The sequence below is a fragment of the Phyllobates terribilis genome, unplaced genomic scaffold, assembly GCF_046119375.1.
Source record: "Phyllobates terribilis strain yellow unplaced genomic scaffold, ASM4611937v1 Scaffold_1__5_contigs__length_1240528914, whole genome shotgun sequence".
Classification (NCBI taxonomy): Eukaryota; Metazoa; Chordata; class Amphibia; order Anura; family Dendrobatidae; genus Phyllobates; species Phyllobates terribilis.
Window position 1 is genome coordinate 232,451,963 of NW_027362761.1, and position 15,993 is coordinate 232,467,955.

General features: G+C 44.5%; 1 protein-coding gene across 1 annotated transcript in view; it reads left to right on the forward strand.

Annotated features, from left to right (window-relative positions):
* The window catches only part of IPO4 (importin 4), a 200,623-nt gene that overhangs the window by 104,406 nt on the left and 80,224 nt on the right, over positions 1 to 15,993 (forward strand). Inside the window, exon 22 of the mRNA XM_073671034.1 lies at positions 1,666 to 1,771. Within this exon, the coding sequence (XP_073527135.1) occupies positions 1,666 to 1,771 (106 nt within the window). The remainder of the gene's footprint in view (positions 1 to 1,665; positions 1,772 to 15,993) is intronic.

Here is a 15,993-nt window from a genome sequence, read left to right on the forward strand (position 1 = left end):
TTTCATAGTCAAGAAAATACAGAAAAATCTTTAAATGAGAAGGTGTGTCCAAACTTTTGGTCTGTACTGTGCATGTATATGTGTATGTATATATACACATATATATATATATATATATATATATATATGTATGTATGTATGTATGTATGTGTGTGTGTGTGTGTGTGTGTGTGTATATATATATATATATATATATATATATATATATATATATATATATATATATATATATATATATATATATATATATATATATATATATATATATATACATATATATATATATACATATACATACACACACACACACACACACACAATGTGCATCAGCACACTGCAGTTAATGAGTACTTTCATTTCACTGTTGTTGTACACGTAAATAATGTGAAGTACTTAGTTAACAGTTTTGATCAAAAAGCATAAAAGCCATCCCACCACCGGCAAAGGTGACCTCAATGGGTGGGACACTATATCTCTTTAATTTACCTATTTTTGTGCCTAACTAAGCTTCAAACTGAGAAGGAGATAGGATCCGGCTTAACTCTAATTAAACCCTGTCTGGGATAGATGGGTGCTTCACTGTCCAGTGTTCGGTTGCACCCCCCAATATACAATAAAAATAAAAACCTAAAACAAGGCCAGCACGCCTAAAGTATTACATTTAGTAGGCAGGCGCTCTTATGTGTGGCCTATCCACAGGGTAAGTGATAATTACTTATTGCTAGGGTCCCACAGTTAGCACACCGACCATTCAGATCCCAAGAATGAGACCCTATTTTGAACCATGATTGCTGATGCGCGGTACCCCTCCATTCATTCTCTCTACGACTGTCGACACTCCAGAACCTCATTCTTGGGATCAGTAGAGGTTCCAGGGGTGCATAGGTGATTACTTGATTTTGAAGGAAAACTTCTTTTAAACGGTCCCAAAAATGTGAAGGTGTTGTCCCATTAAATAAAATTGATGACCTATCGTAAGGAGAGGTCATCAATATCACTTAACTGATCAATGGGAGTCCGCCACTCTGCAACCTCACTAAGCAGCTTTTGTTAGCTTTGGCGTTGGCCTGATGCTACCATTGATTGGAGCTGTACTGCACAACTCAGTGTATAGTCTCCACTGCTGAGGACAAATTAGGTCCTATGCAATGAAATTAGGAGCTGAGTTTCAAGAGAATAGGAGTTAGGCCATGGCCCCACTATCAGTATTTGATCAGTATTCGGTCAGTACTTTTTCTCAGGAGTGAGAGCCAAAACCAGGAGAGGAGCAATCAGAGAAAAGGTATAATAGAAACAAGTCACCAATTCTGCATTTATCACCCACTCCTGGTTTTGGCTCCCACTCCTGAGAAAAATTACTGACCAAATACTGATAGTGGACCGTGGCCTTAATGTTCAGTACTCTGCAGTGGTGACTACACATTGAACAGAGTTTAGTAGTTTAACTTAACATTAAATGTTAACACCCACCTGCCTATAATGCTAATTACAGTTGATCGGTGATGGTTTTGGCCCCCCCTCTGATCCAAATATTAGGCCAGTAGTATTGAATGCTTGGACGACTCCTTTATCTCACAGAGCTTGGCTCCTATAATTCAGTTTCTGATTGTTAATCTGTTAAGTCTTAATTTTGATATCAGTCATTGAAACTTGTCTCTGTCTCAGTCACCACATAACAGTGTCCGGAAAGCGGCATATGAAGCTTTAGGAAAATTTGTGTGTTCAATGGACCTTGTGTGTCAAAAGAACCCCAGTGAGCCGAATGCCAAAGGTGAGGGTTACAATAACATTTAACTTGTTTAAATGTGAGTGTACAAAAAGTATATATATAAATTGTGAGATATAGAAAGCTTCCTTCACACGTACGTGAAAACCTGTACTGGTGCCATAAGTGTTTTCCATTAGTGTGTCATGTGTGTGTTCTTTTTTACCATCAGTGTGTCATCGGGGTTTTTCCAATATTATTAACACCTTTAAAGCCCAAGACGTATTAATACTAGTGTTGAGCGAGCATGCTCGACACTGCTCGGTACTCGCCTAGCATCTCACTACTCGGGATGTTCGGCGAGCACCGAGCATTTTCGGGTTACTCGGGCGGGAGCTCGGGTCTCCACCCTGCATGTTTGGCGCTCTTTACAGAGCCAATGAATATGCAGGGATTGCCAGCCAGTCACTGTAATGCCGCAGCCATGTTGGTTGTACCTCGAGTATTTAAAAACGGGCGCCGCCATTTTGGACACAGTCGCTCCGGATCAGACAGTGTAGGGAGAGTGCTGCTGAGCTAGGGGGAGATTTATACTGCGAAATAGGTAGTGTAGGGTCTCTAAAGCCTGCAAAATGAAACAAACAGTCCTTCTGAGGACTAATATCCATCCCAGATATCAGGCAGGCAGGGAGGCTGTATAGGAGATGCAGTGGTTATACCAACAAACACTGCATTACAGTCCTGTGTGCTGCTGCTGCTCAAATTGCTAGACTTAGCCCCAGGTCTCAGGGGCCAGGAAAAAGCCTTTTTTTTTTTTTAATCTAAATCCTCTTTTTTTTTTTTCCTCAGTCAGACTGTACAAATACCCGTGTTATTAACCTTTTGGTATTTCTCCCCCCCCCCCAAAATAAATAAATAAATAAATAAAAATGGAGTGTGTCTGTGAGTGTTCAGACACAAATATATCTGTTTAAAAGAGTCTGGTTTCCGCCAGATAACTAGAACTGTGGTTTTGCAGTTCCACGGTTCAAATCTCTGTATTATCCACTTTTTTGCCTTTTTTCCATAAAAAAAACAGTTTCAGTGTCTCGCTGACTGTTCAGACACAAATATACAGTTATATGAAAAAGTTTGGGCACCCCTATTAATCTTAAGCTTATTGTTTTATAAAAATTGGTGTTTTTGCAACAGCTATTTCAGTTTGATATATGTAATAACTGTTGGACACAGTAATGTTTCTGCCTTGAAATGAGGTTTATTGTACTAACAGAAAATGTGCAATCTGCATTCAAACAAAATTTGACAGGTGCATAAGTATGGGCACCTCACCAGAAAAGTGACATTAATATTTAGTAGATCCTCCTTTTGCAAAAATAACAGCCTCTAGTCACTTCCTGTAGCTTTTAATGAGTTCCTGGATCCTGGATGAAGGTATTTTTGACCATTCCTCTTTACAAAACAATTCCAGTTCAGTTAAGTTTGATGGTCGCCGAGCATGGACAGCCCACTTCAAATGATCCCACAGATGTTCAATGATAGTCAGGTCTGGGGACTGGGATGGCCATTCCAGAACATTGTAATTGTTCCTCTGCATGAATGCCTGAGTAGATTTGGAGCGGTGTTTTGGATCATTGTCTTGCTGAAAGATCCATCCCCTGCGTAACTTCAACTTTGTCACTGATTCTTGAACATTATTGTCAAGAATCTGCTGATACTGAGTGGAATCCATGCGTCCCTCAACTTTAACAAGATTCCCGGTGCCGGCATTGGCCACACAGCCCCAAAGCATGATGGATCCTCCACCAAATTTTACTGTGGGTAGCAAGTGTTTTTCTTGGAATGCTGTGTTTTTTTGCTGCCATGCATAACGCCTTTTTGTATGACCAAACAACTCAATCTTGGTTTCATCAGTCCACAGGACCTTCTTCCAAAAAGAAATTGGCTTCTCCAAATGTGCTTTTGCATACCTCAGCCGACTCTGTTTGTGGCGTGCTTGCAGAAACGGCTTCTTTCGCATCACTCTCACATACAGCTTCTCCTTGTGCAAAGTGCGTTGTATAGTTGACCAATGCACAGTGACACCATCTGCAGCAAGTTGATGCTGCAGCTCTCTGGAGGTGGTCTGAGGATTGTCCTTGACTGATCTCACCATTCTTCTTCTCTGCCTTTCTGATGTTTTTCTTGGCCTGCCACTTCTGGCCTTAACAACAACTGTCCCTTTGTTCTTCCATTTCCTTACTATGTTCCTCACAGTGGAAACTGACAGGTTAAATCTCTGAGACAGCTTTTTGCATCCTTCTCCTGAACAACTATGTTGAATAATCTTTGTTTTCAGATCATTTGACAGTTGTTTTGAGGAGCCCATGATGCCACTCTTCAGAGGAGATTCAAACAGGAGAACAACTTGCAAGTGGCCACTTTAAGTAGCTTTTCTCATGATTGCATACACCTGGCTATGAAGTTCAAAGCTCAATGAGGTTACAAAACCAAAAATAGTGCTTTAGTAAGTCAGTAAAAAGTAGGTAGGAGTATTTAAAACAAGAAAATGATAAGGGTGCCCATACTTATGCACCTGTCAAATTTTGTTTGAATGCAGATTGCACATTTTCTGTTAGTACAATAAACCTCATTTCAAGGCAGAAACATTACTGTGTCCAACAGTTATTACATATATCAAACTGAAATAGCTGTTGCAAAAACACCAATTTTTATAAAACATTAAGCTTAAGATTAATAGGGGTGCCCAAACTTTTTCATATAACTGTATCTGTTTAAAAGATTCTGGTGTAGGCCAGAGAAATAGAACTGTGGTTTTCCTCTTCCACGGGTCAAATCTCCTTTTTATTACCCTTTTTCCATTGATAGTGCGAGTGTAAGCTATTTTACTTCATTTACAATGGGCAAGGCGCCTGGCAAGGGACGTGGAACTGGATGTTCTGGTGATGGTGCGTGTAGAGGACGGGGCCATGGCCAAGGTGAAAATGTGCCACAACCAACAGCCACATCTTCTCGCTCCCAGTTCTTGACCGAATTATTAGGGAAGCATACAACACCACTATTGCGAACTGATCAGTGTGAACAGGTTATTAATTGGATAGCAGATAATACTTCCAGTCACCTGGGCACCACAACCTCCGGTCTGTCTTCCACTCGGTCAAGTCTTAGTAGCCGTGAGTCTCGATCGCATACTCCTTCTCACCCTCCTTCCTCGCACCATGCCGAGTGTCGTCAGACAGCAACTGATCCCACAGTTGGACACTCTGAAGAGCTGTTCACTGGTCCATTTCCATATTTGTGCTCCTCGCCTGCTCCGCTTGAAGTGGTGGAAGAGGAGATCCCATGTAGCGATGGCCAAATATTTGAACAGCCACGGCCACAGGAAGGCGACGCTGGCAATTTGTCACAAGAGGTGGATGATGACGAGACACAGTTGCCATGAAGTGAGGAGTAGGACCGTGGTGCGGAAGTGGAAGAGGAGGAGGAGGTGGTGGATGATCTAGTAACTGACCCAACGTGGCAGGAGGACAGGCAGAGCAAGTCCAGCAGCACACACGGGGAGGGAGGCAGAGTACCCCAACAGGCAGGAAGAAGCAGTGTGGTGGCCGCACACAGAAAGCGGGCAACCGGTCCCCCTAACACCAACACGAGGGATGTTGCCAGTACACCCGGTAGGTCTTCCAGAGTCTGGAATTTTTTTAAAGACTCTGCTGATAACCCCAAAAAGGCCATTTGTACCACCTGCCAGGCCAGCTTCGGCAGGAGTGACAATACTACCAGCCTGACCACCACCAGCATGATCAGGCTCATGTCAGCAAAGCACCCGACTTTGTGGGGCGAACCCCAGGGTCCACGACCAGTGTCAGCGGGTGTCACCACTGCTTCTTCCGCTGTTGTGCATGTAAGAGAACCCCCTGTTGTGAGTGCAATGCAATCCTCTGTCCATACTGCATGCAAAGATGCCCCCTCCTCTCAGTCTTCACTTGTTATGGCAGTTTCTCAAGAAACAGCATCAACATCCACGTCCCACCGCAGCGTTCAATTGTCCATATCCCAGAACTTTGAACGAAACCGCAAATTCGCAGCCAACGCCCCACAGTCCTAAATTCGCACATTTCACGACTGCTTGCGTTGGAAATGCTGCCTTTTAGGCTGGTGGAGACGGAATCCTTCCGCAACCTTATGGCTGTGGCCGTCCCTCGGTACTCGGTCCCCAGCCGACACTATTTTGCCCGGTGTGCCATCCCCGCACTACACAATCACGTGTCCCAAAACATCTGCCGTGCCCTCAACAACGCAGTTACCGGGAGAGTCCACCTGACAACGGACACGTGGACAAGTGCTTGTGGCCAGGGACGGTACGTCTCCCTGACGGCACACTGGGTAATCAGTGGAAGCCGGGACCCAGTCGGACCTTGGGATGGAACACTTCCTCCCCACACCGAGGATTACGGGCCCTATGTCAGTCAGAGTTGCCCCCACAGTGTACAGCTCCTGCGCATCATCCTCCTCCTCCTCATGTTCAGCCTCCATCTCCGATATCACCACATCAGTTACAAGCTGGAAGCACTGCAGTACTGCCTCAGCCAAGCGGCAACAGGCTGTGCTGAAACTCATAAGCTTAGGTGATAAACCTCACACTGCTTGTGAGTTGTGGACATCTGTGAAAGAGCAGGCAGATCTGTGGCTGAGACCGCTGAACCTACATCCAGGCATGGTCGTGTGTGACAATGGCCATAACCTGGTGGCGGCTCTGAGGCGAGGCGAGATTACACACATACCATGCCTGGCTCATGTGCTTAACCTTGTGGTTCAGTGGTTTCTTAAATCATACCCCGAGTTGCCAGATCTGCTCGTCAAAGTATGCCGCCTGTCAGCTTATTTTCGGAATTCGGCTACAGCTTCCGCCGCCCTTGCTTTGTTGCAGCAGCGTTTGCAGCTTCCGGCACACCGGCTGGTGTGTGATATCCCCACTTGTTGGAACTCTACCCTCCTCATGTTGCAAAGGATTTGTGAGCAGAAGAGAGCAGTTGTGGAGTACCAGCTGCAACAAGGCTGTCGATATTCAGGTCAGACTCCACACATAAGACCTCAGGAGTGGACCTGGATGTCTAACATATCTACCATCCTGACAAACTTTGAGGCGTCCACCAAGATGGTGAGTGGCGATGACGCCATCATTAGCGTCAGTATCCCACTTGTCTGTCTTTTGCAACGTGCTCTGCAGAGAATTAAAGAGGAGGCATTGCAGCCAGAGTATGATGAGATGGATGAAGAAGCCATAGCGGGCGATTACACACAGCCCAGCCTCATCTCATCCCAACGTGAATTGGGGGACAATGAGGGAGAGGAGGAGGAGGAAGAACAGGAGCTGGTATCATGCGCTGTAGATGGTAGTACCTGTACAACTGTCATACAGTCGGTTCAGCGTGGGTGGCCTGAGGACAGGGGGGAGGAGGAGGAGGAGAGCATGGTCAGTCGTCATCTTGGTGAGGACAGGGAAGTCTTTCCTGTTACCAGTCTGGCACGCATGGCTGACTTTGTTACGCTGCCTTAACCGTGACCCTCGCGTTGTCAAAATGTTGTGTGACAGTCATTACTGGTTGGTGACACTTTTAGACCCCCGCTACAAGGAGAACTTTCGCTCTCTTATTCCTGAGGTGGAGAGGTCTACAAAAATGGGGCAGTACCAGAAGGCCCTTGCTGCAGAACTGTTAAAAAAAAAAATTCCCATCTGAACATGCTAGCGGCAGAGGTCACAGTTCGTTGCCCAACCAAGGCGTACAGGCGAGAGAGACGCAACTCCAATCCAGCAGAGGCAGGGGAACACTGTCAACGTTCTGGGACATTTTTCTGACACCCGCCCAGCTTACAGGCCCTGAGGCGCGGGGTACTCTCACAAGGAGTGGAAAGTTTCAAAAGATGGTGAGGGAGTACCTTGCCGACCATACCAGCGTCCTCCGTGACTCCTCTCTGCCTTTTAATTATTGGGTATCCAAGCTGGACACTTGGAATGAACTCGCTCTGTACGCCTTGGAGGTCCTGGCCTGCCCTGCTGCTAGCGTGTTACGGAGCGTGTTTTTAGTGCCGCTGAGGGAATTATAACTGATAAGCGCACTCGCCTGTCAACTGACAAGCTGACCCTTATCAAAATGAACAAGGGCTGGATTGGGCCAGACTTCTCATCACCACCAAATGACAGCAGAGTAACCTAAAGTCAAATCCACTGTGTTATTTCGGGAGGTGTATTCCCATGCACTGCTTCACACCCACACATGGGTATACTCTTCCTCATGCCAGCTGTTTTTTGCTCTTCTCCTTATCCTCAGCCTCCACCACCACTATACCACCAGATTGACCGTGGTCCGTGTTGCCAGCATTGCAAGTTCCTCCGTCCTAATTTTTGGCAGCTTTTGCTTGGAAGGCATAGGCAAAGACTATGGGAGACTGACTCCCCAATAATGGGAATAATGTTTTTAATATGCTGTACTGCATGGCTCTTATAAGGGGCATTGCAAGTTCCTCCGTCCTAATTTTTGGCAGCTTTTGCTTGGAAGTCATAGGCAAAGACTATGGGAGACCCACTCCCCAATAATGGGAATAATGTTTTTAATATTCTGTACTGCATGGCTCTTGTAAGGGGCATGAAAATCGTCTTGTTAAGCTACTGTGACCTCCACGTCTCTTCCAAGGGTCATTGATACTGTCTTTTTATTCCACTGTGACCTCCACGTCTCTTCCAAGGGGCATTAAAACCATCTAGTTAAGCTACTGTGACCTCCACGCCTCTTCCAAGGGGCATTAAAGCAGTGTTGTTAAACCACTTTGAACTCAACGTCTCTTCCAAGGGGCATTAAAATCGTCTTGTTAAGCTACTGTGACCTCCACATCTCTTCCAAGGGTCATTGATGCTGTCTTTTTATTCCACTGGGACCTCCACCACTTTTCCAAGGGGCATTGATATTGTCTTTTTATTCCACTGTGACCTCCACGTCTCTTCCAAGGGGCATTAAAACAGTCTTGTTAAACCACTCTGAACGCTACAGCTCTTCCAAGGGGCATTGAAATGTTGTTTTTAATTACCTCTAACCTCCACGACTCTTCCAACGGGCATTGCATTTCCTCCTAATTTTAGTCGGCTTTTGCTTTTCAATGCATAGGCGAACACTAAGGGAGACCCACTCCCCAATAATGGGTAGAAGGTTTTTAGTACGCTGTAATCCACGTCTGTTTCAAGGGGCATTGCAATTCCTCATAATTTTTGGAAAGCCTTCCATTCACTGCTTAGGCCAACAGTGTACAGGAGACCCATTTGCTATAAATGGAAAAAACGGTTTAGTTAAGGCCCTCTGACCTCCATGTCACTTCCAAGGGGCATTGGAGTGCCTCTAAATTTTTGGTAGGCATTGCACTCACTGTATGCCCTATAACTGTGTAGCCGAACCGCTCCTTTTGATACAGATACATATCCTACAAGACATGTGTGGTTGACTGGCCTGATATTTATGTGAATGGTCCCTGTTCCTCCTGCTCTTTCTCCTTTGCCACCACCTCATCCATCATTCATCACATGAAACTTTGTTTTAACGGGAGTCATAGAACTTGGATAGTAGCAGGAAAACATCCAGCAATCCTCAGAGGAGGTAAGATATGCGCCAAAACGCTGACCACCTCAGGCCTCGCCGCTACTACGTACATGCGCTCACATTCCAAGGAACGGAAAGCTAAGGCGATGGATGGCCTCATGATCATGAATAATTTACTCGTTGTGTAGGAGGCCGACCACTGCTGCTGTCTACCTTCTGAACTTTGCGTTGAAGCCTGATTGACCCAGGACCCGCAATCCTCTATGTCTGCATCCCAGTGTCCAACTGTGTCCCGGCTTCCACAATATTAACCCAGTGTGAAGGCGTCAGTGAGATGGACCATCCCTGGCCACATTCACTTGTCCACGTGTTTGTGGTTAGGCTTTCCTTCCCACTAAATGCACTGGGTAGGACCGTTTATGGACACCCCCGCCCCCAGGCGGCTGGGGACCGTGTGTGGGCACCCGGCTGCGGGGCGGCTGGGGACCAAGCGTGGACACCCGGCCGCCGGGCGGCTGGGGACTGAGTATGGATACCAGGCCGCCGACTCAGCCATGATGTGGTGGCCGGATTCCGCCTCCACATGCCTAAAAGGCCCAATTTCAAGTGCAAGCAAGCAAGCAGTATGGTATTGCAGCCTGGGGGTGGGTGGGTGGCAGGCTGCATACTTGCGCTTGCATTGCAAGGAATTGGGGAGGTACAATTGAACACTGCCCTGGGACAAGGACTTGAACGGGGATAGTTGCAAGTCTGCAACGACAGGTGCAGGGCGGGAGGCATCTTCGCATGTGCCATGAACAGGGGGTTGGCGTGCACACACTACAGCGGAATAGGCTGTCCTTCCCACTAAATGCACTGCGGAGGGCACAGGTAATGTTTTGGTATGCGCGCTTGTGTATAAGGCGCACCGGGACAAATAGGGGCGGCTGGGGACAGAGTGTGGACACCCGGCCGCCGGGCGGCTGAGGACTGAGTATGGATACCAGGCCGCCGACGCAGCCATGACATGGTGGCCGGCGTGTGCCTCCACAAGCCTAAAAGGCCTCACTTCAAGTGCAAGCAACTAGCAGTATGGTATTGCAGCCTGGGGGTGGGTGGGTGGGTGGAAGGCTGCACACTTACGCTTGCATTCCAAGAAAACAAAGCAGATGCTAACTTCTATCATCATCATCATGCTCCTCACCTTGGCACTCTCAACTCCCCTGATGGAGAAGCCAGGGCCCACCAGAGGAGTCTGGTTGTCTGGTGGGCTCATCCAATAATGCCCTAAAGCAGGCCAGGCTAAGAAAAGTGTGGGGAAGGTTACCGGGACAAATAGTGGCGGCTGGGGACTGAGTATGGAGACCTCGCTGCCGAAGCAGCCATGAGGTAGTGGCCAGCTTCGGCCTCCTCCTCCTCCAGACTGTGCGGGCGCGATCGCCGCCTGGTGTGAGCTGATTGTCACAGCTGACACCCGATGCTATGTGCTGGGAGCGGTCCCACACCGCTCCCGGCACATTAACCCCCACAATGCTGCGATCGAAGTCGATCGCAGCATTGCGGTGGCAAGGGGAGGTGATCGGGATACTCACCTCTCCTGCGGACCTCCAGCTCTGTCTGCCGCGGCTTCCCGGATGTTGGCTCAGCTTCCCGGATGTTGGTGCGACGTCCCGATGTTGCCATGACGACCCAATGTTACCATGACGACATCCGGGTCACCAGACAGCAGGAAGATATTTTGGTCATGCGCAGTGCAATGCAATGACCAAAATATCTTCTGCATCTGCAGCACTGACAGCCTGTAGAGTACAGGGATGGTGCTCCATCCCTGTGCTATACAGGCGATCAGAATAAAAAAAAGTGAAAGTCCCATAGTGGGACAAAGAATAAAAGTAAAAAAAACTGTCAAAGTGAAAAAAAAAAAAAAAAATTGTAAAAATATTTAAAAAATCCATAAAAAAAAAAAATATAATGTACCCATCAATAAATATTATTATGAAAAAAAAAACAATAAAAGTACACATATTTGGTATCGCCGCTTCCGGAACAACCTGACCTATAAAACTGTTCCACTAGTTATCCCCTTTAGTGAACACGGTAAAAAAACTAAATAAAAAAACGAAGCAAAAAACAATGCTTTATCATCATACCGCCAAACAAAAAATGGAATCACACGCGATCAAAAAGTCGAATAAAAATGGTACCACTGAAAACGTCATCATGTCCCGCAATAAACAAGCCGCCATACAGCTCCATCAGCCGAAAAATAAAAAAGTTATGCTCGAGTCTTCGCCCCATATGCTTCGCGGCCAAAAAAAACTTGCGGGGATTGCCTCCCATGCACAAGCAATCCCCGCATGCTTTTTTTTTGGGTGTCTAAAAACCGTGAAACATGCGGGGTGGGGACTCGAGCATGTCACTCGAGCACCTGTGATACATGGTGCGTACCTGAGTACCCGATGCAAACTCAAGTAGCGAGCACTTCTGCTCAAGGCTAATGACAACTTAATATGATGACCTAATGTTATCAAATTCTGTGTCGTACCTCTGGGTTCAAAATATTCACTATACCCCTTGATAAAATTCTTGAGGAGTGTAGTTTCCAAAATGGGGTCACTTGTTGGGGGTTTCCACTACACTGTGTTCCAAATTATTATGCAAATAATATTTTCTCAGATTTTCCCAAATTACCTATATGAATTGCAGTCATTGTAATTTTCCAGTCAAATAACTATTAGAGTACAATTGAAAGGTTTTTGTACAAACTGCCTATGATAACAGTATATTTTTTAAAAAATAAAAAACTCAAAATGCATGTTCCAAATTAGTATGCACAGCAGCGTTTTCAACCTTTTCATTTTAATAAAGAACAAAAAAATGGTCATTTTTGAAATTATAAGCATTAGCAGGTTATTACAAACTGAAATCAAACAGTTTTCAACTCAAAACTTTATTCTAGGTGATGTAACATTTGCACATAGGACCCCTTGTTCGAAAGGAGCTTCTGAACTCTCTCATTCATTGAATTTGTCAGGTTTTGGATGGTTTCTGCTTCAATTGTTTTGCATAAGGACAGAATACCCTCCCAGAGCTGTTGCTTAGATGTGAACTGCCTCCCGCCATCATAGACACTCCTTTTGATGATGCTCCAGAGGTTCTCAATGGGGTTGAGGTCAGGGGAGCATGGGGGCCACACCATTAGTTTGTCCCCTTTTATGCCCATAGCAGCCAGAGATGCAGATGTGCTATGTGCAGCATGAGACGGGGCATTATCATGCATGAAAATGATCTTGCTGCGGAATGCACTGTTCTTCTTCTTGAACCATGGAAGGAAGTGCTGTTTGAGAAACTCAACATACATTATGGAGTTCATCTTTACCCCTTCAGGGATCCTAAAAGGGCCGACAATCTCTCTCCCCATGATTCCAGCCCAAAACATTACTCAACCTCCTCCTTGTTAGCGCCGTAGCCATGTTTGCATGGGGTGTCCATCAACCAGCCATCCCCAATCCATCCATCTGGACCATCGAGATCATTTCATGCATGATAATGCCCCGTCTCATGCTGCACATAACACATCTGCATCTCTGGCTGCTATGGGCATAAAAGGGGACAAACTTATGGTGTGGCACCCATGCTCCCCTGACCTCAACCCCATTGAGAACCTCTAGAGCATCATCAAAAGGAGTGTCTATGATGGCGGGAGGCAGTTCACATCTAAGCAACAGCTCTGGGAGGGTATTCTGTCCTCATGCAAAACAATTAAAGCAGAAACCATCCAAAACCTGACAAATTCAATGGACGAGAGAGTTCAGAAGCTCCTTTCGAACAAGGGGTCCTATGTGCAAATGTAACATCACCTAGAATAAAGTTTTGAGTTGAAAACTGTTTGATTTCAGTTTGTAATAACCTGCTAATGCTTATAATTTAAAAAATGACCATTTTTTTGTTCTTTATTAAAATGAAAAGGTTGAAAACTCTGCTGTGCATAATAATTTGGAACATGCATTTTGAGTGCAGTTTGAGTTTTTTATTTTTTAAAAAATATACTGTTATCATAGGCAGTTTGTACAAAAACCTTTCAATTGTACTCTAATAGTTATTTGACTGGAAAATTACAATGACTGCAATTCATATAGGTAATTTGGGAAAATCTGAGAAAATATTATTTGCATAATAATTTGGAACACAGTGTATTTAGGCACATCAGGGGCTCTCCAAACGCGACATGGCGTCCGCTCTCGATTCCAGCCAATTTTGCGTTCAAAAAGTTACACAGTTCTCCTTCCCTTCTGAACTCTGCCGTGCGGCCAAACACTGTATGTTCCCCACATAATGGGGTATTTGCGTACTCAGGAGAAATTGCACAAAAGTTTTTGGGGTCCTTTTTCTCCTCTTACCCTTGTGAAAATAAAAAAAATTGGGGCTAAAACATAATTTTTGTGGAAAAAGTTTGATTTTTTTTATTTTCACGGCTCCATGTTATAAACTTCTGTAAAACACTTGGGGGTTCAGGGTGCTCACCACACATCTAGATAAGTTCCCTGAAGGGTCTAATTTCCAAAATGGTGTCACTTGTGGGGGGTTTCCACTGTTTAGGCACATCAGGGGCACATCCGCTAATTATTCAAGCAAATTTTACATTCAAAAAGTCAAATGGCGCTCCTTCCCTTCCGAACACTGCCTTGTGCCCAATGTTTCTTCCCCACATATGGGGTATCTGCGTACTCAGGGGAAATTGCACAACAAATTTTGGGGTCCATTTTTTTCCTTTACCCCTGCGAAAATATTGGGTCTAAAGTAACATTTTTGTCAAAAAAGTTGAATGATCATTTTTTTCTTCCACATTCCTAAAATTCCTGTGAAGCACCTGAAGGGTTAATAAAGTTCTTGAATGTGGTTTTGAGCACCTTGAGGGGTGCAGTTTTTAGAATGGTGTCACTTTTGGGTATTTTCTGTCATAAAGACCCCTCAAAGCGACTTCAAATGTGATGTGGTCCCTAAAAAAATGGTTTTGTAAATTTTGTTGGAAAAATGAGAAATCGCTGGTCAACTTTTAACCCTTATAGCTCCCTAATAAAAGAAAAAATAATAAATTTGCTTCCAAAATTGTACTGATGTAAAGTAGACATGTGGGAATTGTTATTTATTAACTTTTTTGTGTGACATATCTCTCTGATTTAAGGGCATAAAAATTAAAATTTTGAAAATTGCTAAATTTTTGCCAAATTTCCGTTTTTTTCACAAATAAACTCAAGTGATATCGAAGAAATGTTACCACAATCATACAATACAATATGCCAGAAAAAAACAATCTCAGAATCAGGGTGATCCGTTGAAACGTTCCAGAGTAATTACCTCATAAAGGGACAGTGGTCAGAATTGTAAAAATTGGCCTGGTCATTAACGTGCAAACCACCTTGGGTTGTAAAGGGGTTAAAGAAATAATTACATTTCAAAGCTTCTACTATACTTTGCAATATTAAACATATATAGCACACGGATGCCATACGTGTTCTGTATTTGTTTTTCACAGACCTATAGACTTGTATTGGCCCTTGCTGCCGGAAATAAATTGACATGTCTCCATGTGTTTTGCATCGACACGCGGTCCATGTAAAAACACGGACATGTGCATAGCAGCATAAGTTATAATGAGTATGTGTGGTATTTGTTAAAAAAATAACTGTAAAACATGTTTGGCTGGAAAACCTTGGGTCTTGGCATTCATATGGATGTTACTGTGACACCTATCACATACTTAAATTGCTTACCATGTAAAGCCCTTCATGACAATATTATTCCATAATGCCAGTGAATTCTTTCAGCAGCAGATTGAGCCCTGCAAAACTGCAGGAATGGTTTGAGGAACAGTATTTAGAGTTTATCCCCTTCCTGCAAGTGGACTTAACGGCACGTCCTAGTGTTGGGTTACTTAGTGCACGAGGACATACCAGTATGTCACCGGGATGACCACACACACCTTCCTAATGCAAGAACAGGTACTATTAGGTTGCAGTGTATAGCATCCCATCAGATTCTAGCATAATTGCGATCTAAAAGGTTACCAAGAAAGCCACACAAATTTGGTTCAGCTTCTAAAACAAGACATCGTCAGGGAGCGGAGATGCAAGAAGTGAGTGACACCAGCGCCGCCCCGCAGCTTCTATCACTACCTTCAAACGAATCGGCATCGGGGAGTGGTTATAGAAGCTATGTGAGTGATACCAGCACCACCCCTTGATGACTACTCATTTGAGGAGAAGTGAGTGCAGCCCCAGCCTCCTGTGACATCCTGTTTGTGACTCCTCTCAAATGAAACCTTACAGGAAGTGAGGCAAAAAAACAAAAAAAACATTTAGGGATTAGTAGGATATGGAATTTTATAATAAATCTAATTTACAAAAGTGCTTAGAGAGTAAAAATAGATATATAGAAAGAATATTTTAGGTACTGGATCGCCCTTTTAATCATGCTGACTCAAAGAATACAGCTAACACTTGGTTTGTGCTGAACAGTGACAGCAAAACGCAAAAGAAAAATTAATAATTTTAGAATTGTTTTTGTTGTTGCTTTTTTAAGAATTATGTTTACCCCTAATAAGTTACAAAAAGTTTAATGAGTTATATGTACTCTCAACAATGCCAGTGACAAATAAAACTCTGCTCCCCTCCATCTAAAACAAGCCCAACTAACTAGCTTTGGTGGTAATGTGTTACAATTCAT